The sequence below is a fragment of the Nicotiana sylvestris genome, chromosome 2 (assembly GCF_000393655.2).
Source record: "Nicotiana sylvestris chromosome 2, ASM39365v2, whole genome shotgun sequence".
In the NCBI taxonomy this organism is placed as follows: domain Eukaryota; kingdom Viridiplantae; phylum Streptophyta; class Magnoliopsida; order Solanales; family Solanaceae; genus Nicotiana; species Nicotiana sylvestris.
Genome location: NC_091058.1, coordinates 42,513,870 through 42,539,486, shown reverse-complemented (window position 1 = coordinate 42,539,486; position 25,617 = coordinate 42,513,870). Strand labels below are relative to the sequence as shown.

General features: G+C 36.0%; 3 protein-coding genes across 4 annotated transcripts; all 3 read right to left on the bottom strand.

Annotated features, from left to right (window-relative positions):
- Window positions 1-394: 394 nt before the first annotated feature.
- LOC104243850 (cysteine proteinase mucunain-like) lies at window positions 395-1,153 on the bottom strand. Its single transcript, XM_009799114.2, has 2 exons — window positions 852-1,153; window positions 395-756 (listed from the first exon to the last, which is right to left on the bottom strand). Exons 1-2 carry the CDS (start codon window positions 1,137-1,139, stop codon window positions 610-612), a joined length of 435 nt encoding a protein of 144 aa, XP_009797416.1. The 5' UTR covers window positions 1,140-1,153; the 3' UTR covers window positions 395-609.
- Window positions 1,154-1,429: 276 nt separating this feature from the next.
- On the bottom strand, window positions 1,430-5,087 carry LOC104243867 (low-temperature-induced cysteine proteinase-like). Its single transcript, XM_070167851.1, has 5 exons — window positions 4,383-5,087; window positions 2,939-3,174; window positions 2,703-2,840; window positions 2,101-2,610; window positions 1,430-1,729 (listed from the first exon to the last, which is right to left on the bottom strand). Exons 1-5 carry the CDS (start codon window positions 4,882-4,884, stop codon window positions 1,586-1,588), a joined length of 1,530 nt encoding a protein of 509 aa, XP_070023952.1. The 5' UTR covers window positions 4,885-5,087; the 3' UTR covers window positions 1,430-1,585.
- A 1,412-nt stretch (window positions 5,088-6,499) lies between these two features.
- LOC104243859 (low-temperature-induced cysteine proteinase-like) lies at window positions 6,500-10,875 on the bottom strand. Of its 2 annotated transcripts, XM_070167850.1 has the most exons (6): window positions 10,554-10,875; window positions 9,111-9,517; window positions 8,167-8,402; window positions 7,935-8,072; window positions 7,326-7,823; window positions 6,500-6,789 (listed from the first exon to the last, which is right to left on the bottom strand). In XM_070167850.1, exons 2-6 carry the CDS (start codon window positions 9,397-9,399, stop codon window positions 6,646-6,648), a joined length of 1,305 nt encoding a protein of 434 aa, XP_070023951.1. In that variant the 5' UTR covers window positions 9,400-9,517; window positions 10,554-10,875; the 3' UTR covers window positions 6,500-6,645. The 2 variants fall into 2 exon arrangements, with proteins under 2 accessions (XP_070023951.1, XP_009797427.1); XM_009799125.2 differs by lacking the exon at window positions 10,554-10,875 and having other exon boundaries at window positions 9,111-9,848.
- Window positions 10,876-25,617: the final 14,742 nt, after the last annotated feature.

The window sequence follows — 25,617 nt, the reverse complement described above, 5'->3', positions numbered from 1 at the left end:
CATTATAAAAGAGATTTGTTTATGCGCAACTAATGTTCCTATATTAAATATTAATATTATGTGATTATTGGGCCAAGTGGGAGAATGTAAACTATTTTCTTACGTGTATGTGGCCCAATAAGATTAGGGCCATAATTAATATTTAATTAATGAGCAAATATCATCCGTCCGATCGGTTACTTGATGGACGTACCGGATTAAGTGAGAACCTCTATAAATTGGTCCTCTCCCCACCCATTAGGGTTACCGTATTTTTATTCTCTCTTCCATCTCTAAAGGCGGCGGTAACATAAAGTTAGGGCAAGGGGCGAGAAACCAGTTTTGAATTAACGCTTCCGCTTCAAGATAATGGATTCCGCTTCAGGTATGTTTTCTATGGCAATTACATGTAAGATTATCATATTCAAGATCCCGGTATGAATTAAAGTTTATGCTTACACAACATGCCCGAAAATTATTAAACATAGATAATCAAAGGAATTTTTGTATACATTTTTTCTTTTGAATTATATATATTTTTCTACAACTTTTATTAGACAACAAGATCCAGAGTGACACTGTAAGAGTGCCCATTGGTATGATAAAACTTAAAATAACTTGGTAATTCTTTCAGCGCATTGCGGAAAACTGATTCCTCTTCCATCGGAGAGTTTGGTCCATCTCTTCTACTCCTTTAGTACCACTACTACTCCATGGTAGCTTGAACTTGGCCATTCTTCTCTTCCTTGCAGCAACTCCAATTTTGTCTCCATAGTCCTATAAAAGGGTGACAAATTTGAGAATCTTATTAACAAGCTATTGAAGATTAAAAAGATTGATGGTAACAAGGAGAAATGAAGATTAAGTCATACCTTGTGGCATGTGCCTTCTAAAACATCACAAAATGGAAAGTCAGTTGGGCAGCATAAATTTGATCCCTCACAGCAAACCCCATTTTCAAGAGGACAACATCCATGAACTAAGCACATGCCATAGAAATCTACACCACAGCAACATGTTTGATGTTCTGGACAATAATATAAGCCGTCTTCACATTCATTTGGTTTTGGAGAAACTGGAGGGGATGGTTGCGCAGCTAAGATAAAGAAAAGAGCGAAACCAAGAAGAAGAAAAAGGTGGGCCTTTTGTGTATTCCCCATTTTTTGAGTGCAATTTGTCCTAAAATTTTATCCGTTGATACATATAAGTGTACTGGATATTTATTTCAACAACATTGTGATGGACGTTGTTATCGTTACTCTCAAAACATTTCTCGTCCACCCCTTGTTTACCAATTATCAACAAGTCGATCGGATATTAGCCAGCCAAAAGTGCTCTATCCGTCTCAAAAAAGGACTGGGGTTTTCTGAGTAGAGCATCTCGTTTCTATGTAAACTAATAATTTAGGTCATAGTTGGCAACATCCACAAATTTTTAGAAGTCAAATTAATACATTGCAATGCTACTTGTTTATTATCTCTCAGTTTGATGTGACATCTTGATATCATTTTCACACTTTCCAACTATTATTTCAAGCATAAATTTAACAAACTTAAAGCACAATTGTTTTTTTTTTTGGGTGGTTTTTGGTTAAGAAAATTTCCTTTCAACGCATTGCAGCAACATGATTTCTCTTCCATTTCAGAGTTTGGTCCCTTTCCTCTGTTGCTTCAGTGTTAGCTCTCCATGGTAACTTGTGTTTGGCCATTCTTTTCTTCCTTGCTGCCACTCCAATATTGTCTCGGTAATCCTGCAAAAAGGCAAATAAAAATCAAACGAATAAGATATATTTAACTTTCTTAAGAGTTGTTTAAGTTGTATTTCCTTCACTTGTATTCCCTGTAATTTTTGGTAATCAAAATTTTGGTCCTTCTGCTACACATTGAATATTGAACATTTGGCAGGGAAAACTTCTACATAGTGCTTTACCCCTCCTAATGAACTCAGACTAGCTCGGGTAGTAGGTTTCAGATACCAACAAATATCTAAAGCAAAATAAAAGTTACTTAGGCCTAGTACTTCTAGTATCTAATAATTGAGCAAATTTATGCAACCTTAATATCTTTCAAAAACAAAAAGTTGGATTTTTCCCTTAAGAAAGTGCTATAAGAAAAGTCATACCTTGAGGCAGAGACCCTCATAAACATCACAAATGGGATAGTTAGCTGGGCAACAAAATTCTGATCCATGACAGCAAACACCATTTTCATAAGGACAGCATCCCTGAATGAAGCATATGCCAAAGAAGTGCAACTCACAGCAGCATGTTTGATCTTCTGGACAGTAATAAAAGTCTCCACATTCACTTGGTTTTGGAGAAGGTGGTGGAGGGGGCGGAGGGGGTGGCGGAGGGGGTGGCGGAGGAGGTGGTGGAACGGCTGGGGACGGATAAGGGGATGGTGCTGAAGACGCTTCTTTTGTTGGATATGAAGCCAACGAATTAATGGCACAAACCCCATATGGCAAATAAGTGTTCCTTCTTATGTATGCATACCCCTCCATTCCCCATGTTGTACCCCATGAGTTCTTGATTATCCAATAGTCATCATCTCCTTTAGAACCATATCCTACTATTAGTACTGCATGGGATAAGTCATCTGAATTGCTAGAGCATTCTCCATCATAGATTCCCTGCATTGACCACAGAACAGAATAGAAAGAAAAATCACATCAATTTTAGGATTATTGAGATATGTGAAAATGGAGTAATAGAAAATAGTTACCCCTCTATAAAGTTGAAAATCCAGGCTGCTTCCGTCAATGCCTACACTAACAGGTTGTTGTGCAACAGCACAAAGAAGGGCATTCTCGTCCTCTGGAACATCTTGGTATCCATCAATTGTTACAACCTTATGGTTCACCTGTTGAGGAAAATATTTTAAACAATGATGAAGTTTTAAAGAAGGAAGATATTTGGCAACTGGATAGAAGACTTGATATGAAATTGATCATCACATGCCTTGTCATAATTGCAACGGCCTTGAGAGGCACTGTATGGATAATCAGCTTCTGAATCAATGCCACCATTGTTCATCACCCATTCAAAAGCAGGGTCCATAAGTCCACCATCGCAACCAGTATTGTATGAGTTGTCACAATTGATAAGTTCTTGTTCAGAAAGGCTAATAAGTTCACCAGTGACAATCGCATTTAGTCCCTCCATTGCTCCACACGCCGAGAATGCCCAGCAAGCTCCTGCAAAAGTTATGCAGAGATCAAATATATTACTCTAATGATGTACATAACTGCATATGCATTGATCCTTAGTGGCAAAGCCATGAATACATACGAGGGGATTCAAAAAACTATTAGAATGTCGCACCTAGGATTATCTAAAGCAATTTTTGTAATTCCTTTGACACAAACTATTATATTTCCTTGGGTCAAGGGAAGTCAATAGTTTATATATAACAAAAACAAGTCATTTATCCCCTATTTGTGCAGTATAAGTTTCCGATAAAGGGGATTCAATTGAACCCCCTTGCCAACACCTAGCTCTCCCCTTCTGTTATTGTAGTAATATTGCAAAGAAGGACAATGTCCCATAGAGTTTTGGACCTTTTGGTACTACTGACTTGTGACTTGAGCCAACAAAAACTCCCATGAAGACTGTAGGTTAGACAAATTTGCAGATTTAACTCACTAAATTCCTTTTGTCTAGCTTTCATAATGCCTATTAGCTGCCTAGCAGTAAAACATGTATGGAGTGTAAACCAGCCCATCTTTGGTGTGGTTACCAACATTTTCGATACTCATTAATGTACATGTATAAAATGCAACGGGATATACCTATATACAATATCTAGCTATATATAAATGAAGATACACATCTGCTGACAGAGTAGAAATAGTGGTTTTGTGTCGATTACAGTCATGCTTAAAGCTTAAAGAAGTATTCACTATCTTTGTCTTATCTTTTTGAGTTAAAGAAGCAGAGTGAAAATTTGATAGATTCAATAACACATCTTTCAGATATGACCTAGTTATCAGTGTTTCTTCTATGAATATCATGAAATCAAAAATGACAGAATGAATGCACCTTATGGGCTATACAGGAAACTTTGTTCAACGTAACTACCATTTGTTTCCGTCAATAGCCTATTCAAATCATTCTACTCACCATTTTCCTTTCTAGCCAAAAATCTACTAAAAGCAATGAAACATGTATCCCTTTTTTTTTTTTTTTTCTGTCAGATACTTTATGCTGTAAATTTCACAACCACATCTAACCATTAATTAAGCAGAGGAAGTTACTAAAACTACAAAAATACTAAAAAGAGGACGAAGGGGATTTTCTCCAAATGGACTATCCAACCATTTTGCATCGGTATAAGCAAGAGAACATAAGTAAGTTTATCACATTGTTGAACTAAAAAATGGCAAGAAAACATAAGTAAGCTTACCACATCGATCTTGATCCTTGACCTCAGTGACAGCCCCATGTTTTCTCCAATCCTTTGATGGAGGAACATCACAAGAAGTTGTTGAAGGCTTTATCTCCACACTCCTCATTTGAATAGTCTTTCTCTTGTTAAAGGGTATCTTAATCTTTGAAGTATGAACTTGCCTAAACTCCTCATTGCTCATATCAGCAAACTTGGTCAGACCAACCAAATGGTCTGAATCTGGCTTCCTCTTGGAGTTTTTCCCCACTATATATTTCACATTCGTTTTAAAAATCTCCAACCTCATTTCTTCTTCTTTCTCATTCTTGTAAAATTTCCCATGCTTCTGTTTCCATTCTTGGAAAATTTGGAATACTCTTTCTTCTGAAAGAAACTCAGTTGGTCTGTCTAGTATTGGAAAATCTGTAGTAAAAGCAGAAACTTGAGAGTATAATGCAGCTAAGATCAAGAAAAGTGGGAAAAGAAGGAAGTGTCGATAGGGAATCTGTGTGCTTCCCATTTTTCAGTAACATTAACCAGTTAATGAATTTGTGCTAATATATGCCTACTCTCATTAATTTATAACATTAGAAAAAATGACCTTTAAGGTTCCCAATAACTTAACTCGTGAAACACATGAAAAACTGTGACTTGACTTTTTAACTGTGGTTTAAAATGACGAATGATGGAATTGTTTAAGCAGGATGAGGACTGGTAGAGTGGTAGGTGTGGGTATGTAAAACACAATCTGGTAGCGGTAGGTATTATAAATGCATTCTAATTATGTACGGATGGGAAAACTGACACTTGTTTTTGTAACTCCGTGGGGCCGATCATGCTGGGAATACCGTGGCAAAATTAACTAGTTAAGAAATAATTTCTCAAAACAAAGTCTTTGGTATATTGGAAGAACAAGTAGCATTTGCAACTGTAGATTAAGACTGGAAAATTGACTTTTATATATTATATAATACATACATATGTATGTGCAAGCATGTCGGTATTGTATTTTTTTTTCCTTCGAAAATGACCGTAAGACGTTTGAAAAGTTGCGAGGGTATTTTTGTATTGTAAACTGAAAAAGTTCTCTTGGACCCATATCTTGGCAGGTAGTCTTTAACGTTAAATAACAGAATAAAAATTACAGTACTTAGTGATTAACATTGAATGAGTCTGTGCAGATTTAAAAGATGGGCAAATGTTCTTGGCTGAACCATAATAGTGTCACTAGAGCCCTGTGGTTCTGATGCTATATATCCCTGGGAATAAGTTATATGCACAAACAATAATAACAACTTACCCAGTATAATTTTACAAGAAAATAGTACGTATGCAGACCTTACTTCTATCTAATTAGATAGAGATATTATTTAGATAGACCCTCGGATAAAAAAAAAAGTAAAAAAGAAAGAAAAGGGAAGAAGAAGAATGAGGACGAAGAAAGAAAGAAAGGCAAACAAAAGACGAAAGGGGAGAAAACGAGAAGCGGAAAAAGAAAAAGTAGTATCAAATAAGGGAAATAAGATATAGGAAAGTATAACTAAAATTATCACCTAATTATATAAATATTTTTTACACCATCATTAAATACAACTTAAACGCATAGATTTGTCCAATATATACCCAAACAAGTTAAAAAGACAGTACTGTGGTCAATTAGCGAGCTGTCGGTTTTCCTATTTTTTCATGATTAACTTTATTTCACTTTTCTTTTTAGCTGGAGCGTGGTGGCCGGTGGGGGCAGTGCACGGAGGATTTGATTGACCTTCAACATAACTGAAGACGTGTGCGCATATCCCCCACATTTCAATCTCCACCAAGCACATCACACGCGCACACACACAAAATGAATAAAAATAAATATAAGTTCTTTTTAAAATAAAATTTGACCAACTAAAAATTGAAAAAAGCAAAAATCCCATAGTTATGTTGTTACAGCCTAGAGATTACTACATAAGAAGTACAATAAATTACAACTTTTTCAAGAATGTTCACAGCACAACAGTCAAGCCATAATCGTTTAGTTACTTATATAAGATGAAGAAGAAGAATACTTCTTAGGTAGTAATTTCTTACAAGTATATGGAGCCACTACATAAGTCTCTTTCCAGTCCTTTAATTTCAAGAAATTGATATTTATCCACAAGCACAGATTTATTAAAGAATTATGCTTGTTTTCAGTTAACAAATTTGATTCATCAAAAGTTTTGGCGTTAGAACCAGAACCAAAATTGATACTACTACTTAAGAATGTTGAATGGCATAACAAGAATTGTTTATTTCAGAGCACTGGCGCGACATGATTCCTCTTCCATTTCAGTGTTTGGTCCAACTCCTCTGTTTCTTTAGTGCTTGTACTCCATGGTAACTTGTATTTGGCCATTCTTCTCTTCTTTGCTGCCACTCCCAGAGTGTCTCTAACCCTCTGCAACAAGGAAAAGAGAAATGAAATAAAATAATAAGAAGATAAAACTCTCAACTTTACGGTACAAGCAAAATCTCAAGAGTGATCTACCCAATGAGTTCTCTAGCATTAACTCCCTAGGCATTGTACGTTTCTCTCCAGTAGTATGAGCTCCCTTTGGAAACTCAGAAATAGCAAAACCATTGAATCACCTCTCAAGGTTTAAAAGATTAACGAAAATCTTGGAAAGGGTGCGTGGATGAAGGGATTCATCAAGAAGGGGAATTTGTTGAGAGCTCTTGGCATTGAAGCAAGAACTCTAGATTTTCTTAGAATAAAGAAGAAAGAGGTGTAGACATCAAAAGCCAACAAGGCTATTCGAATTTTCTTTCTAATTATTATGACTCCTCTATGGAACAAATTCACTTATTACAGGTTTGGATGTTATTAAGCGCGAGATAAGGGGCAAAAAACAAATTTAAGCAACCAATTTTAATAACCAAAAATTACATTTACCCATCAGTTTAAGTACACCATAACATAACAGAAAGTCATACCTTGAGGCAGAGGCCTTCATAAACATCACAAATGGGATATTCAGTTGGGCAGCAGAATTCTGATCCATCACAACAAACACCATTTTTGTGAGGACAGCAGCTTTGAATGACGCAAATTCCAAAGAACTCCAACTCACAGCAGCATGTTTGATCTTCTGGACAATAATACAAGTTTCCACATTCACTTGGTTTTGGAGAAGGCGGTTGAGGAGGTGGAGGGGATGGCGAGGGAGGTGGTGGAACGGCTGGAGATGGATAAGGAGATGGTGCAGAAGCCAGTTCCTTCGTTGGATATGAAGCCAATGAATTAATGGCACAAACACCATAAGGCAAATCAGTGTTTCTTCTTATATATCCATACCCCTCCATTCCCCATGATGTACCCCATGAGTTCTTGATAATCCAATAGTCATCATCTCCTGCAGAACCATATCCTACTATTAATACTCCATGGCTTAAGTCATCTGGATTACTAGAGCAACTTCCATCGTAGATTCCCTGCATTGATCCCATAATATAAAAGAAACAAAGTTCACATCATTTTGGGATTCTTGAGAGAAGAAAGGGCAAAGAGTTATGTAAAAAAGGTGTTAAAGGCATAAGAGTTACCCCTCTGTATAATTGAAAATCAGCACTCGCTCCATCGATGCCCACACTAACAGGCTGTTGAGCAACAGCACAAAGAAGGGCACTTTCCTCCTGTGGAACATCTCGGTATCCATCAATTGTTACAACCTTTTGGTTCACCTGTTGAGGAACAAAGATCAAGATTTTCTTTCAAAAAAGGATATTATTCGAAAAAATGGATAGAAGACTTGATATGAAATTGATCATCATATGCCTTGGTGATATTGCATGCGCCTTGAGAGACAGTGTATGGATAATCAGAATCTGAATCAATGCCACCATTGTTCATCACCCATTCAAAAGCAGGGTCCATATATCCACCGTAACAGCCCAAATTGGTGGAATTATCACAATCGATAAGTTGTTGGACAGAAAGGCTAATAAGTTCACCAGTAACTATTGCATTTATTCCCTCCATCGCTCCACATGCTGAAAATGCCCAGCAAGCTCCTGCAAATGTTTAGTAGAAATAGAACACATTACTCCACTAATGTAGATTTAAAGATCATATATCATCTGCATTGCTCCTTCATTATTATAAGATTGCAAAGAAAGAAATTACCAGAGTAGCATTACCACTGACCTGTTACTTGAACCAATGAAGGGTATATTTAGATTGTAAGTTAGCCCAATTTGCAGACTTAACTCACTCATTGCCTATTCAAGTAAGTTAGCCCAATTTTTCCCTTTTTGTGTTACATATGTGCAGAAAAGGCAAATAAAATTAAAGAAATGACTGCACTCTTATGTGCTATAACCTGAGAGAGAAACAGAATTAGATCATCTGAATTACCCCTTTGTTTCTGTCAATTGAATGTTGAGATCATTCTACTAACTGTTTATCTTTTTCTCTATCCAGATATATATACTAAATAGAAGTACCATTTATTTCTCAGTCCTTCATGCTGTAAACTTCACAACCACCTCCAACCAATAAGCAACACGGTATTACTACTAAAACACTGCAAGGGACTTAAAGAGAAAGGGGAGTTTCTGCTAATCGACTAGCAAAACACCCCACATAGCTAAATTAGAAACTTCATTGCAGCCCTTGTGATTCAAGTGTTCAGGTCAACTGACTAATAGACAGAAAAGACAGTATTTGGCTATTGCTAACATGATTGATTTGAAAAGTTAAAAGAACGTAAGCAAGCTTACCGCAGAGGTGTTGGTCCTTGACCTCAGTGACAGCCCCATATTTCCTCCAATCCCTTGAAGGAGGAGCATCACAATAAACTGGAGTTGGTTTTTTTTCCGCATTCTTCATCTGAATAGTCTTTCTCTTGTCAAATGGTATCTTAATCTTTGAAGTATGAACTTGCCTGAATTCTTCATTGCTCATATCGGCAAAGTTGGTCAAACCAACCAAATGGTCTGAATCTGACTTCCTCTTTGAGTTCTTTTCTACTATATACTTCACATTCCTTCTGAACTTCTCCAATCTCATTTCTTCCTCTTTTTCATTGTTGTAAAGTTTCCCATGCTTCTGTTTCCATTCTTGGAAAAGTTGGAAAATTCTTTCTTCTGAAAGCAACTCATTCGGTCTGTCTAATATTGGGAAATCACTAGAAACACAATAAACTTGAGATGATAAAGCAGCTAAGATCAGGAAAAGAAAAAGGAAATGATAGGTTCCTTGTGTATTTCCCATTTTTCAATAACATCAACCAATAAATGATTTTGAAGCATTTCTATTTCTATTCTTATTTTTATATAGTTTTGGAGATGGTGACTTTTAAGGCTCATAATCAGTCGACACACACATGACAACTGTGAAGCAGTTGAATCTTGTTCAGAATGATAAATTAATACAGATTTTTTTAAGCGATCTCTCGAGTAGGTGAGGGTATTTTAAAAGCATTTCTGGTTAAGATATTTCCATGAATTGGGCTACTCACAGTTAATTCAAGTATTTATCGTTTACCCTCTTTAAGCAAGTGACCAAAATAAACTTGAGTATTTGGAAGCTCGACTGGCAATTCATTTTCTCCAACTTGTGAGGACCCCATACCTACAAGTAACTCTATTTAATAAATATTGACCGAAAATTTAAATTCTTTACATTGTCACTGTGTATAACTTACTATCGGCTCGAACTGAGGATCAAAATTAGTTGATTTAATTAAGAGATATTGCGCAATAGGTTGATTCCAAAAGCATGTGCTTCTGCTGCAAGATTTACAACTATAAACAAGTTTAGAGGCAACAGCGATCTGCCAAATTTCGTTTTTTTTTTCTTTAATGATAAAAAGTTCCTTTTAATTTTGAGAAAGAACAACATCCAACACAAACCCAAATGGAAATATAACGTCTTTTTCTTTGGAGTCAATTATTACTCCATAGTTGATTACACGTGTCTAGTGACTGTTCTTTTCCTTTATAGAGAGGGGCAGGGATGAGGGAACGTGGATCCCAGTTGAGGGAGGAAGACTGTTTGACCTTCGAGATAGCATAAAAAACGTCCATTGATGTTTCCCACTATTCTCACTCATCAACATTCATTCATAAGTAATATTTATGAGGGCTTTTATCTTTAATCAATCATAGAGAAATGACAAAATGGGACCAGAAAATAGAATATTCATAAAAAACTGTACTCACAAAAAAGAAAATTCAGGTGTCCGTAGACCGTAATCTCCGAGATGATTTCGCCCAACTTTGCTGTCGATTTGAACAACGGCAAGAGCAATGATAGCAAAATGGAAACAGAGGAGGTTGTGAGTGAGCAGAGAGTGAAGCTGTTGGTGGCGATGGTAGCAGTGGTACTGCCGTGTGCCGGGATTATCATTTGGCAATTACGAAATGCAAAGCGGAAATTTTGTCGCATCCATTGTATGAGGCAGCGTTGTATACAAGTTAGTGGAGCGTGCTCAGGAGTTGCCATGTGTCAATTGACTAGCTCCGCCTCTATCTTTGTTTCTCTAATTTTCCCTTCTTCCTTTTTCTGTTTTATAAACAGATATTCTGTTAACTTCCACTACCTTCGGACTTCAACGACCAAATTATATACTTTGTTTAAATGAATATTAAATATTGATCAGTTTAATTGACGTTGATCAGACAATAATTCGAGGAACAAAGCCACTGCTATTTTCCTCTTACCTATATGTTTTTTTTATTTTTATAGTATGTATTGGTTACGAATAATTGAATTGCCACCTAATCATAGATTCAAATAGTGGCGGCAAAATGGTTAAAAGAAAACACTTAGCCACCCATATTATTTATCAAAAAATGAGTTGGATAATGAACTTTTTAAAACGGGTCAAATATGGGGATAAGAACCATATTATCCCTGCATAACCAATGGATAATAATTTTTATATTTATAAAACCTTAAATTGGGGATTTCTCAAGTTTGGAAGACTAGAAATTCTCCCAAAAGTGATCATATTCAAGAAACCATGGAGAATATGGTTACCCATATTATCCGCCGGTTAATCCGTATTAAATATGGGTCGAGTCGGATAATTTATCCGTTTTTTCATTACTCATTTTGAACCGTCTCATGTCCGACCTAACCCGCCCTTTTGCCAGCCCTAAATTCAAAGTAAACATTGAGCATGACAGGTTATATCTTGTTCATAAAATGAACAAAATCCATTTCCTTCTTCTTTTCTCTCCTCTCTTTAAACCGGGGAAAAAGAAAGGAGCAAGACCTGTAAATTTGTCGTTTCATGGTTAATTGAGCTAGATTAAGCTAAGTACAACTGCAATTCACACATGCAACCCACCATAGCAATGGAACAGTAACGAGTTCGAACAGAGAGAGAAGAGAAAGGATGTTCTAGAATTTTGACAATTAATTTTATTTTCATACAACTGAGATCCATATGATCTCTTTCTTTTATTTAACAACTTGTACTCCTACCTCACTACTTCTCTTTTATTTATACTTTGCTACCTTCTAGTTTCTTGTAAGCTTTCTTTAGCCCTTTCACTTCAATACTCCCCTTCAAGCCGGTGAGTGGAAAATGAGCATATTTGGATAGGCTTCAAACCAGCTTTTAAGCACTTTTTAACTTGTAGAAGTGTTTGGCAACCAAAAAAAGAGATTAAAAAAGTTAAAATCTACTTAAAAAAACCAAAATCAATAAGTTGGAAAACCCAACTTTTTCCAAATTGGTTTAAAAGCCATATTGCTTTGACCAATAATATTACATTCTTATCCCTTATAATTTTTCTTAATCCCAAAATTACCCCTCAGTAGCTATCTTTTTCTTTTCTCCATTTTTGTTGCAACAGCCTCTGCTTTCTTCTTGGTCATTTTCCATAACTTTTCTCTCTTTTCCTTTCATTTCTTTCTTTACACTTTCATTATTTTCCCATCTTTTTCCTTTCCTTCCTTTCTTCCCTAGTGCTGCTATGAACTGAAAATATATTTACGTGTTCCTTTCCTTCCTTTCATCAAATATATTTTTTGTTGCCTTTCTCTTGCTCACCTCTTAACCTCTGAGAAATTATTGTATTTTCCATCCGAGAATGTGAAGTCCGGCGATATGATTGGAGTGAATGAAGATTAGAGAAGATTTTGGGATAGCTTCCTTCCCCGGCGCCGGCCACCTCTATTGCTACTTGATCCTTAACAATTTTAAGGACAATAATTTTAACAAGAAAAAGTGTTTACCAGCACTTGTTTACCAAACACTTCATCAACTTTTTTTAGTTTCAGCATTTTTATCCAAACACGTAACTGCTTATTTATAAAACAAGCTCCATCACTTATAAAGTGCTTTAAACACTTAACTTAAAAGCCACTTTTAAGCCAATCCAAACGGGCTCAATATCTAACACTCCCAACTTAGACAGAAGCGATTGGTGCTGCACTGATCCTAGCCCCTTAGTCATCAGATCAGCTAACTGCATTTTGGTGGAAATATATTGTGGTGTGATCAATCCACTCTTGAGCTTTTCTCTCGGGGAATGACAGTCTATCTCTATATGCTTAGTCCTTTCATGGAATAGAGGATTTGCAGTTATTTGCATTGCTGCCTTGCTGTCACAGTGCAAATTCACTAGTGTTTGCACTTTGTTTCCAAGTTCCTCTAGTAAGCCAACCATCCAAATGATCTCTGTTATTGTTGCTGCCATACTCCTATATTCTGCTTCTGTTTAGCTTCTGCTAATGGTTTGTTGTTTGTTGGATTTCCATGATAAAGAATCCCTCAGCTTGATTACATATCATGTTACAGACCTTCTTGTATTGGGACAAGATGCCCATTCTAAGTCACAAAACTCAGTGAGTGTTTGAGTCTCTCCTTTCCTCAGCAACATCCTAAGCCTGGTGCCCCTTTAATATATCTTACTACTCTTAGTGCTATATCCATATGTGACCTTTTTAGTTGTTGCATGAATTGACTTAAAACCTGTACTGCAAAGCATATATCAGGCCTTATAATAGTCAAATAAAGTAACTTCCCAACTAGCCTTTGATAAGTGCCCACTTGTTCTAGTTGTGCATCATCTGTTTTTCCAACATGATTGTCATAATCCATTGTAGTGAGTTTGTGGTTTAACTCAATTGGTGTTGAAACAGGTTTGCATCTACTCAATCCTGCATCAGAAATTAATTCTAATGTGTATTTTCTCTGGTTCAGAAGACCACCCTCATTGATCTTATGATTTCAATTCCCAGAAAGTATCCAAGTTCTCCTAGGTCTTTGACTTTAAACCATGTATGCAAAGTACTCTTGGCCTTATCTATCAAAGGCTGAGAGCTTCCTGTTATCAGAAGATCATCCACATAAATGAGGATGATCACAATATCTCTTGCATGTCTCTTAGTAAATAGAGAATGATCATGTGTGCTTTGTGCATAGCCAGCTTCTAATAGGGCAGTGATGAGCTTAATGTTCCAATGTCTTGATGCCTGCTTCAGCTCATAGAGGGATTTCTACAACCTGCACACCTGATATTCCCCTTGCTTTTGAAATCCCTGTGGAAGGTCCATGTACACCTCCTCAGCCAAGTCTCCCTGAAGGAAAGCATTGTTGACATCTATTTGAAAGAAATGCCAACCTTTAGATGCAGCCATACACTAATAATAGTGTGCACACTAACCATTTTAGCCACCAAAGAAAATATTTTATGGTAATCCAATCCTTCTTGTTGAGTATAGCCTTTTGTGATAAGTCTTGCTTTAAACTTGTTCACTTCACCATTGGCTTTATATTTGATCTTATAAACCATTTGGATCCAATTGGTTTCTTTATAGGAGGTAAGTTCACAATCTCCCAAGTGAAGTTGTCCTCAAGAGCCTTGATCTCTTGCTGCATAGCTTCTATCCACTGGTAATTTTGAGCTACAACTTTGAAGGTTTTGGTTCAGGTAACACTGAAAAAGCTCCCAGATAAGATTAGTAATATGGGGAAAGATGATGATAGACTATATGAGAGGATATGGGTATTTGCTTGTTACAGAAGAGGAGTAGGTGGTGACATAATCTTTCATCCAGATAGGAGGTGATCTCTGTGGCCTGGTAAGCACTGATGAAGTTCCTTTAGTTAGAATGGAACCATGCTTAGGGGCTGCTGGTTCTGCACTTTTAGGTCTTCTACAAGTGTAAAATTTGCAGGGATTATGTAATTCAACTCCCGTTGAGAGGTAGTACTATCAGTGGTCATGTGGTCACCTTGAAGATGCATGCCAACCATGTCTCCTTCAGAAGCAGCAGGGCCAGCTGAATGTGAATCCCCCTGTAATAGGACTGGATTTTGTGTAGTGGTACTGTCCTACATAGCTGGTTGTGTGATACTGTCTTGAAGAATTGGAGGAACATCAACCATATCTTGCACAAATATATCCTCTTTGGTGCTTGAAATTTTTGAAAGGAAAGACGTGCTCTTTAAAAACTACATCCGTACTAACCAGGAAGGATTTACTCTCTAAGTCATATACCCTATAACCCTTTTGGGTATTAGAAATAACCAATGAATATTGTTCTTCTTGCTCTAGGGAAAACTTATCTCCCTTTGGCAAGCTACTTGTATAGCACGAGGAACCAAATACCCTCAAATGCTCTATATTATCTTGCTTGCTGTAAAGTAACTCATATGCTGTCTTGCCTTCTAGTAAAGATGTTGGTAGTCTATTTATCAAATATACTGTAGTTCTCACACATTATCCCTAGAATCTAATAGGTACTCCACTTTGAAACTTCAATGCTCTAGCCATTTCAAGAATATGCCTATATTTTCTCTACATAGCTCCATTTTATTGTGGAGTATAGGTACAACTACTTTGATGCACCACACCAAGAGAAGCAAACAATTCATTACATTTGGAGTTAAATATTTATTCACATTATCAGATCTTAAATACTTCACAATGACAGCAAACAGATTCTTTACTATTGAGATAAAGTTTCTCAGCACAACTACAACTTCACATTTGGTACTTATCAAACATACCCATGTATACCTGCTAAAATCATCTACAATAGTAATAAAGTACTATTTTCTAGCATAGATAGACACTTTGTAAGACCCCCAAACATCTAAATGCACAAGTTGAAAAACGTTAATTGATTTTGAACTACTAACATGAAACTGCAATCTACATTGTTTAGCTAGAGGGAAAATATCACAATTCTCAATATCACGACTAGTGATTTTAGGTTGTAAAGTAGGTAAATGGTGTATATCCTTCAAGGAAACATGTCCCAATCTGTGGTGCCATAGAATACTGTCTGTCTTTCCTCTTAGAGTTGTGCCTGCCAATATTATTGCTCTTACTTTCAACAAGTACAGCCCATCTGATTCTCTACCAATCCCCAATACCTTGCCCTTGTAAAGCTCCTGAAACAGATAGAAATCAGGATAAAAGTTGTGTCATGCCCCTTTTCTCGCGAAATTGGGTTTCGACATGTGACAACCCTTTTAAGGAAGGTTTAAAAGAGAGAGTTGCCACTTAACGGGTTTGAGGTGCGTTAGGGCACCTATTTTGCAGATAACTCTGTTTGACTAGTTTGCGTCACCAAAGATCGGGTAAGGGCTTGAAATTACCTCGAAGAAAATGTGTTAGGCACTCTTCGAGGTCTACAACTGTGGGTTCAGGCCGAACACAATTATATGAATTGGTCTATGTGATCAAAGATAAGAAAACAAGGAATTTGGGAGGTTCATTATTAAACACAAATAATTGATTAAAAGACAAGGTGGGGGGGGGTCCTAAATTTTTTAGCCTAAAGGATCACCCCGTGCAACATAAATAATACTTCATAACTCTCTCAAGATGGGGTGTTACTCATAGTATTCAATGGGCACAGACTATCATCTCCTGCTACCCGATTACTATCTTTAAGCTGTTACCTAAAGCGCACTAGTTGATTCTAAAGTGTAGCCTGTGCGTGCACTACCCGTCCCATGCCCAGGAGGCTTTGGATCTTTATTTAGGTAGTTCTAGACTTCACTTAGGCTACTCAAAATAATAAAACTAATCGACAGGCAAAACAAGTTGAACTTCATATAAAAATAATTAAGGGCTCAAGTTAGCCTCCACACTTCGACAGTGAATGCACGCAAACACATTTGATATTTTCAGAATTGTGACGGGTTAAAATCATTAAGCCCTATAGATATGTTTTATATGTGACTTTGGATTTCAAACATGCAGCAGTTTCAGATGTAAAATGTAATCTTCTAAACAGGTGCACAGTTAAGGGAATCTGATACTGCATGCTCATCATTGAGACTACATGTTATAAGTTATTGATCCTGTAAGCACGTGATTTTTGCCCTATTTGAGAATTACTCCCAAGAAATTCAAAAATAAAATGATTTTTCTTTGGTGTGCAATTTTGTGATATTTTGTGATATTTTGAAGAATTATTTGTATTTGTCTGTGCGTGTTTATTCGCTAAATTAATAAAAAAATACAAAAATATGTCGCATTTTGCATGTAGTATTTAATTCTACAATTGTTAGTAATTAAAATTGTTTTACAAAAATTAAAAATTACAAAAATAGGCATCGTTTGCATTTTTAGCATTTAATGTCCAAATATACAATTTTATGCTTAATTAATACTTAATTGTGCGTTAATTGTTATTGGGAGTTAATTTGCGCTTTTATAACTTAATTTAGTTCTTAATAATAGTTTAAGTATTTTTATAATTTAGTTTTAGAAAAAATAAAAGAAGAAAAGAGAGCGAAAATATAAAGAAAGTCGGAATTAGGCCTCTTCTTCAATTTCAAGACATAGGCCCAAAAAATGGCCCAATCTTCCCTACGACCCAGTCCATTTCGAACTGGGTCGACCCAGTCCATAACCCAAAAGACCCAATACCCCTATCTTGCATTTCAAAGACACAAAAAAAAACAAAAAAAAAAACAAACCAAAAACCCTAAAAATGACCTAAGTCATCCGCCCCCCTATCATTCTTCTTCTTCTTTTCTTCTTTCTTCTCCAAACTCTAAAACACACATCCATGGCTGCCATGGCTAAGCTCCAGCAGCTTAATCTCCTTCGACACAAGCGCACACACCACCAAGAAGCCCATCTTCTCCATGTCAAGCTCAAAAGGCTCGTCCATGGCTGCGTCTTCGTCGTCAACCCATCGCCATGTTTGTTGCTTTTTCTTGCTGCCTCTGCGTCGTCCATGGCTTCCCGAACTGCTGCTCCATTTTCTCCATAAGCTGCTGAACGCAGCAGCAGTAGACGACCAGCTGCTGCCCGTGTCCAGCTGCGACGAGCAGCCATGGCTGTCCGCGACGCTGCCGCTGCTCCTCCTTCCTCCGCCGCTGCTTCTACTTCTTCTTCGTCTTCGTCGTCCTTCGTTCGAGCTTTGGTCGAGGCTTGGACAGATTTGTTTACAATCAAAGTTCGTCGTTGATTCATCTCCGGTTAGTTGTTTTTGAGTTTTATTTTTGTTCATATTTTGTTTGATATTTTCCGGATCCAAAATCGTTAAATGATTTAATCCTTGTTTTGTTCGTTGTTCATCTTTGAAATAATTTTCTATTGTGTTCATGTTGTTTGTTAAATTAATTTTCAGATTTCAAAATAGAAGTTTAATTAGTTGTTTTCATGTTTATTTCATGTTTGTATTATTGTTTAAGTAAGTATTTGTTAGTTTGATGTTTGTTAGATTCAAATTGAAATTTAATCAACTATTTCTTCAATTTGTTTCATGTGTTTATGTATTGTTAGAAATTGTTAATATTGTTAAGTTCAAGTTTAAGTTCATAATTGTTTCTTCGTCGATCTTGTTATTTGTTTAAAGAATTTAGTTGTATTAAAGGAATATATTGTTTTAATCGTTTAATCCGTCATGTTTGTTGTCTTAAAATAGATTCATTCATGTTCATACTTTGTTTGGATGATCTTGAATCCGAATTTTGTATAGTTTGATTTCTTGTTTACCATTTATGATTATTGCTTGAATTGTTCTCATAATCTTGTTTTAAGTTTAATATAAGAATTGTTTGTTGTAATGTTGTTAGAGTTGATTTTAAGTTCAATATGATTGAATTTAGAAATCTTCATACTTTGATTGTTGTTGTTGTTGAATCCGAAAATAGGATTGTTTGTTGCTAAAATATTGTTCAATCAAATTTTAGTTGTTCTTTGTTGTTCAATTCGTGTTCATGTGATTTGTTGTTGAAATGTTGTTAAAATCGTGTTCATGTGATATTGTTGTTATGATGTTCATCCATGTTCATATTGTTGTTTGAACATTGTTAGAAATTGATCATATTGTCTATATTTTGGTTAAGTTTGATTAATTGATGTGTTATAGCTGATGGGTAGTTTGGTAAATTTGTAGTACGTTTAGGGGTAGTTTGGTAATTTCAGTAAGGTCGGAAGGGGTAGTTTAGGAATTGTACATTTTGAAATTGTTTATTTGAAGCATGGGGGACAAAATGAAATGGGGTGGGTTGTGATATGATTATTTAATATAAAGGGGGGACAAGATTTAAATTAAAGGGGAATCTTGCATTATTTTAAATAAAGCATGGGGGACAAAATATAATGGGGTGGTGTGATATGTTTATTTAATGTAATGGGGATGAGTGGAAAGATAATGGGTTGGGTAGAGAAAAAGTATTGATTTAATTGATTAAAAGGTTTATGAGATGTGTTATATATGTGAAGTCTTGAAGAAAAAAGAACAAGAATACAGATAGAGAAAAACACACAGAGACAGATACGAGAGAAAAAAAAACACAGATAAGAGAAACGAATTTGAAAGAAAAAATAAGAGAGAGAAAAAAGGCTGAACATTTAAGAGGGAGAAAATTCCGAAAAATATTTAAACTTTCAAAAATAAAAACTAAAAAAATATTCTGCTTTCTTTCATTGTTTGAAATCAGAATTAATTGTTGTTTCATCAAAGCTTGAAGCTTTTGTTTTTGGGATTACTACTCCACCGGTCTGTTACTGGGTTGTTACTGTTGCTGGGCAGTTGTTGTTGCTGTATTGTTATTACTGTTGCTGATTCTCATCTTCATTTTCTTTTGCTTCCAATATCAGGTACACAACTGACACGCTGGTTATTGTAATCCGAAATATGAAGCATGAATACATATGAAGAATGAAATTTTGAAGTTTTAATTTTGTTTTTCTTTATTCATTTTGTTGATTGTATTTAAGCTATTTCATGTATTACTAAATAATAATTGGAATAAGAAAAAATAACATAAGTTAGTCTTTAATGAATCAGTTCGGCAAAACAGGTTAATTCACTAGTTATGAAGGCTTCAAGATTATAGGTTGATCATGAACAAGTAGCTAAATTTAGCTAAGACACGAATTTAAATTAAACATCGTAAATTAGGCATTAAGGCATGACTTGAGCTTAAGCAAGATTAAGAGAACGTTTAAGTCTAATAAACTTTCTAATAAGCTTTAGTAATTATGGTTAAATCTAGTTTCAAATGATTGTGAATAATTAATCTCAATAATTTTTTTTTTTAAAAAAAATAACAATGCTGAGTTTTAATCTAGCTATATTTGTTTATTTTGAATATTAGTTGTTGAATTTTTATTTTATTTATAATTTCGAAATTAAGAGTGAAATTCCTTTTTCATCAATATTTGTATTAATCAAGCAATTAGCATGTCATGTCTTCTTAAATAATAAAAGCTAGTAATAAATTAGGATTTTCTTTCTTTATTTTAGAGACTCATTTTTATAGAAAAATGTAGTCGTTTTAAGATTTGTCCAAATAAATGAGATGAGCCTCGCTTAATGAAATGTATAGATTGCGGGGCCCTCAATAAATGTACATTTAATCGCTTAGAATTAGGGAGGAGCCGTTTTAGCAAATTTCACGGCCCTACCCAAAATAATGATACGCTAGACTCTTTAGGCGCGATTTAATTAATTTTACCTTTTTAAACTCGGATGCGCATTTCATGCGACCCAAATCTAAATCCTAAAACATTGAATAAAAATGTGTTCCGGATTGCGGGTGCATTTCATGTGACGTAATCCAAAGACATATTTTAAACGATGTTCACAATTTTTTTTTAAAATAAAAATAATAATAATAATAAAGTGGTAAAGAGTTAAAATTGGCACATCGGTTCATAATTGTATTAAAATCAGATAAATAAGCCAAATATGACAGTTGAGCGACCGTGCTAGAACCACGGAACTCGGGAATGCCTAACACCTTCTCCCGGGTTAACAGAATTCCTTATCCGGATTTCTGGTACGCTGACTGTAATATGGAGTCATTCTTTTCCTCGATTCGGGATTAAATTGGTGACTTGGGACACCCTAAATCTCCCAAGTGGCGACTCTGAAATAAATAAATAAATCCCGTTTCGATTGTCCTTTAATTGGAAAAAACTCCTTGTACCCTCGCGGGGGCGGAAAAAGGAGGTGTGACAGCTCTGGCGACTCTGCTGGGGACTTAACCCAGAACCAGTGGTTCAGGGTTAGAAATTCGAGCTCATATAAATTGTTATATTTGGTTTTATCTGATTTTTACATGTTTGAGCCTAATGTGCTAAATGCTGTTTTTACCGCTTTGATATTACGTGAACTGTGTATAAACTGTGCCGAAACCCATCTCCTCTCTGAGTCTTCTAAATCATGAAGAAGGGTGTACTTCGTACGACTTCTTTTCTGTATAGTGTAAAATCCCAATTTAGAACGAGGTTCGGACAAGTTGCTAAGCCGGTGAAGCTTCTGTATTCCCGGTACGCTACCCCTCCTCGGCTCGAGCTGTCCGCTCGGGTAAGCCAGGTCTAGAACAAACACCCAGGTTCTGAACCTAGTATAACAAAGCCACATGCCGGATCCCTAGTAGGAACGTTTGTTTGCATCACGTGCATCTGACTTTGGAGGCTCAACACAGGGGTTGAGTCTGTCTAGGACAGGTGCACCAAAAATGAAAATGACCATCCTGATGCATCTTACTTGTTACTACTTGCGCATTAATTTGATTCGGACTTGTGTGTTGACTGACTTGTGAATATCAAGAATAATATTTTGAAATTGAAAAAAAAATAGCGGTTAGGGAATTGACTGTTTATTTTGAAAAGAAAACAAATGCCCAAATACTGTCAAAACTCTGCCGAAATTTTGAGAAAATGAAAAAAAAATGTTTTATTAGTTTGTTTTATTAAAAGCTAAGAAAAGAAAAAAGAGTCGTTGTTCTGTTTTGTTTTTCAAAAAACAAAAATAGAAAAAATATATAGTTTGTCTTGCCATGAAAATGAAAATGAAAAGAGTCTTATTTTTAAAATGGTTTTTATTATTTATTTGATTATGAAAAAGCAAAAAAAAATAAAAAAATAAAAAAAAATAAAAAAGTCTTTCATTATTTGTGGCAAATATATATATATAAATCTGAAAAGTTTTTTTTTATTTCTAAAATATATATATCTTTATTTGTTGCAAAGAATATTTGTCTTGCCAAGAAAATTCAAAGTAAAATTCCAAAAAAATATGTCTTGCAAAAAATAATATAAATATCTTTATTTTCCATTGTTGATAAAACAAAAAATAATAAAAATGTTTTTTTTTAAAAAAAAATCCGAAAATATTTTGATACTTCTTTCAAAATTGAAAAGAAAATTCAAAATTCAAAAAATATTTTTTAGAAGCATTTATTTTATCAAAAGTAAAATTCCAAAAATATTTTCTTTTTTTTTCTTTAGAATAAGAAGAAAAAAAAACAAATGGAAATTCAAAAAAAAAAAAAAACTTCCTTTTACTTTTGAAATTCTCAAAGTTCAAATCAAAAGAAAAGGAATTTTTACAAGTCTTTCTTTCAAAAAGAAATCAATCAAAATATATATATATATATATATATATATATATATATATATATATACTTCCTTTCTTCTTTTGAAGCAGTTCTTTCACAGTTCCAATTAAAAAAAAATAATATATTAGTTCATTTACTTATTCGCGAGGCCCGAACTACGCGAGTTTGATTCTCACCGGATGTGAGATACGTAGGCAACCCTCATCGGGTCCAACCCCCTTTTTGCTAAAATAGTCAAAAATAAAAAACGTGTCAAAATTTTTTATTTTGTCATAAATAAGTCTAGTGGTGTCCAACCTTCCCTTTTGCTAAAATAGCCAAAAAAAAAAAAACATGTCAAAATTTTAATTTTGTCATAGAGAAGTCGGGTGACGCTGTTTTATGAAGACATAGCCGAATGTTCCCGAAAGGGACGCCGGGAGGCTGACTTTGCATAAACAACCACCTTTGGGTCATTTTTAAGATTTTGACCAGTTGACCCACACAGCCTTAAAAATCTTCGTCCCCGAGGCGTTGAAAGGCCGTGTTTGCAATATTGACTTTTCTAATTCGAAAAATGATAAAAAGAGTCATAAATAAGTCGGGTGATGCTGTTTTGTCAAAAATAGCCGAATGTTCCCGAGAGGGACGCCGGAAGGCTGACTTTGCATAAACAGCCACTTTTTTTTGGGTCCTGTTTAGGATTTTGGTCTAAGTTGACCCACACATCCCTATAAATCTTCGTCCCCGAGGCGCTGAAGGGCCGTGTTTGCAACATCAGGTTTTTAGTATAATTTGAAAAGAAAAAAAAGAGTCAGCGGTCAGGTGAATACCGTTTGGATTTTTTTTTAGTCAAAATAACCCGAGCCAACTTCGGCCGCGTCTTGAACCGTTCTTGCCGAAATAACCTTAGAGTATCTGTCAGTTGTCGAAAGGTTATTTTCGTAAAAGAATGGACAAGTGTGTAAAGTGTCATAAAATAATCCTCCCCGGCCTCAAATTCATGTGAAAGTTGGAAGGGGCCACATTTGCAAAAATAACCGTTTGGTTGCATTTGTCAAACGGGGAAAGAAATTGGCCATTTGTAAATCTTTTAATTAGAATATGTGGGTTGTTTGATTTTCCACTTGTAGGTCATCTTCAAACCTTTGAAACTCAGTTTGTTTTAACATGAAAATTGAAAAAAAAATGTTTAGCATTGTTTATCTTTTATTGGGTCCGAACTACGCTCGGTCTGATTCATGCGGGGTCATGATACGTAGGCAATCTCCATAAGATTCGACCACCACCAAAATAAAAAAAAATATAAAAAAATATAATAATAAATAAATAAAAGAGAGTGTGGAAGATTTTCAGGGGGGCACAATTGTCTAACTGCTTAGGTACATTGTATCTCTGATACATGATTGTCTGTCCAATGCCCTAACACTAACGTGATGGCTTCCCTTTGATGTGTCCATATATAGAAAGTGGTTGGTTGTGGTAACTCCTCCCTGCAAAGCAAAATCAAAGGACAATGGCTCAGAACCGCAGAACCGAGTGGATCGGTACTGATGACCGACAACAATTGGTCGAACAGAACAACAGGTTGGTAGAAGAAGTGAAAATGCTGAGACAGCATGTGGCAGACATGTATCAGGCATGGATAACGGGAAAAGCACCACCCCCTCCACCTCCAAGCCTCTTGAACTCGGTCATTTCCCAAGCACCCAACACCATAATGGAAGATTCTCCATACTCTCCATCCCAACCCATTTATGGCAGCTTTCCCAGCTATCCGAGTAGCTCCATCACTCTTCAATGTTTCTCCGCTCCCCAACACCACTTCTTTCCCCGTGACCTCAAAAGCCATACCTCACTTCCCAGGTACCCGACTCCACGAAATGCTTACCCACCCATACAAGCCTACCAAAAGCCATCTGGATCAGGTTTCCGGCCCTGTCAACATGCAAGAATGAAGAGGTTGCTGAAACGAGAAAAGGCTCTCACCCCTATCGGGGTATCTTATGCCAGTCTGTTTGAAAGGCTAAGGCATGCTGGCTCGATTGAACCACTCCCCGCATGTACTCCAAATCCACTTGCAAGGAGCTTTGATCCGGCAGCGCGATGCGCCTACCACTCCAATGTCATAGGGCACAACATTGAGAGCTGTCATAGTTGGAGAAGGGAAGTAGAGAAAATGATCCGAGAAGGGCGGGTTGTGATTAATAACAGTGACATGGAGCACTCGAACCCCCTCGAGAACTTGCCGACGGAGGTTGATGAGATTGAAGCTGGTAATGGTCTCGGCAGTATTGATGCAAAGCTCAGTGGCTAAAATGCCAATTTTGATAAAGTGGGAGGACGTTTCGTTCCTTGGTCAGCAAGAGAGAAGCTTGTGGTGGCTCATTTTGTTGTCATTTCTGTTGTTCGGATTATTAGGGTTATAAGTCGGATGTTGTCTTGTCCAGTTTGTTTTAGGATTTTGTTCTGGAATTGTTTTGTTTGTTTTGTTATTTAAACCATTTCACCGGTAGTCTAATACAAAATCCGGTCTTTTATTATTTCCAGTCATCTTTTTGTTTAGTCCTTTTATCATTTTTGTTCAATGCCGATTCTAGGGACATGACATGCGCACCCAGTTTGGGCCTAGTCTTAAAAGTTAATCATAAAACCCTGAGAAGGTGATCAAAGCATTTAAAGGAAATAAGAACGGTTTGAGATTATTTGGAGCCCGAGTCATGTGGAACTGGGGCAAACACAAAGAAAACCGTTAAATAAAGATTCGCCTAAATTGGCATGAGGGTCGTTCATAATAAAAGAGAATGAGAGTGTCGCCCAACGGTGCTTTAGAAGTGACAAATGAACAAACATATGTTTAACATAATTGTCAAGCCCAGCACCGTCGGAAGAGACTATAAATCTATTGTTTGTTGTATTGTTTGCATTTGGCATGTTTTGAAGACTGGAATGACGAAGGCATTTTGTTCTGCTACCTAAACACTTTATCCTTCGTTACCCCTTTTTGAGCCTTACTTATTTTTCTTTCATACCCCTCGTTCGGAATCAGCAAAAACGACTAGAAAACGCGAGCATGTCATGAAAACATGAAAAAAAAAAGAAAAGAAAACAACAAAACGAAAAAGAAAAGAAAAGAAAAATGGTAACCAAAAAAAAAAAAAAAAAGAAAGTCAAATGAAAAAAGAGGAATTGGGAACTACGTTTGACCTGATTCCTCAAAGAGGATACGTAGGCGCTTCACAGCTCGGTCATATGGTGCATAGTGTGCATAATGTGCATGGTATGCATGGTGTAATAAATTAAAAAAAAAATTAATAAATAATCCCCAAGCAAGAAACTGGGGCAAGGGTTGCGCTTGTGGTAAGCAAAATTGGTTCCGAATGTTGTAATTTTAAACCTCCAATTTATTTTGTTTGAGCCTTTAATACCCTTTCTTTCTAAGCTTATCCAAAAAAACCACATTA

What these genes read in the sequence shown, in the direction of transcription:
- LOC104243850 (XM_009799114.2), bottom strand. Translation starts at nt 1,139, where the DNA reads ATGGGGAATACACAAAAGGCCCACCTTTTTCTTCTTCTTGGTTTCGCT. An exon ending in TAGAAGGCACATGCCACAAG is followed by an intron (nt 757 to 851) that starts GTATGACTTAAT and finishes ACCCTTTTATAG; the next exon opens with GACTATGGAGACAAAATTGG.
- LOC104243859 (XM_009799125.2), bottom strand. Translation starts at nt 9,603, where the DNA reads ATGGGAAATACACAAGGAACCTATCATTTCCTTTTTCTTTTCCTGATC. An exon ending in CAAGGACCAACACCTCTGCG is followed by an intron (nt 8,403 to 9,110) that starts GTAAGCTTGCTT and finishes AAACATTTGCAG; the next exon opens with GAGCTTGCTGGGCATTTTCA. An exon ending in ATTTTCAATTATACAGAGGG is followed by an intron (nt 7,824 to 7,934) that starts GTAACTCTTATG and finishes GGATCAATGCAG; the next exon opens with GGAATCTACGATGGAAGTTG.
- LOC104243867 (XM_070167851.1), bottom strand. Translation starts at nt 4,884, where the DNA reads ATGGGAAGCACACAGATTCCCTATCGACACTTCCTTCTTTTCCCACTT. An exon ending in CAAGGATCAAGATCGATGTG is followed by an intron (nt 3,175 to 4,382) that starts GTAAGCTTACTT and finishes TAACTTTTGCAG; the next exon opens with GAGCTTGCTGGGCATTCTCG. An exon ending in GCCGTTGCAATTATGACAAG is followed by an intron (nt 2,841 to 2,938) that starts GCATGTGATGAT and finishes TTTCCTCAACAG; the next exon opens with GTGAACCATAAGGTTGTAAC.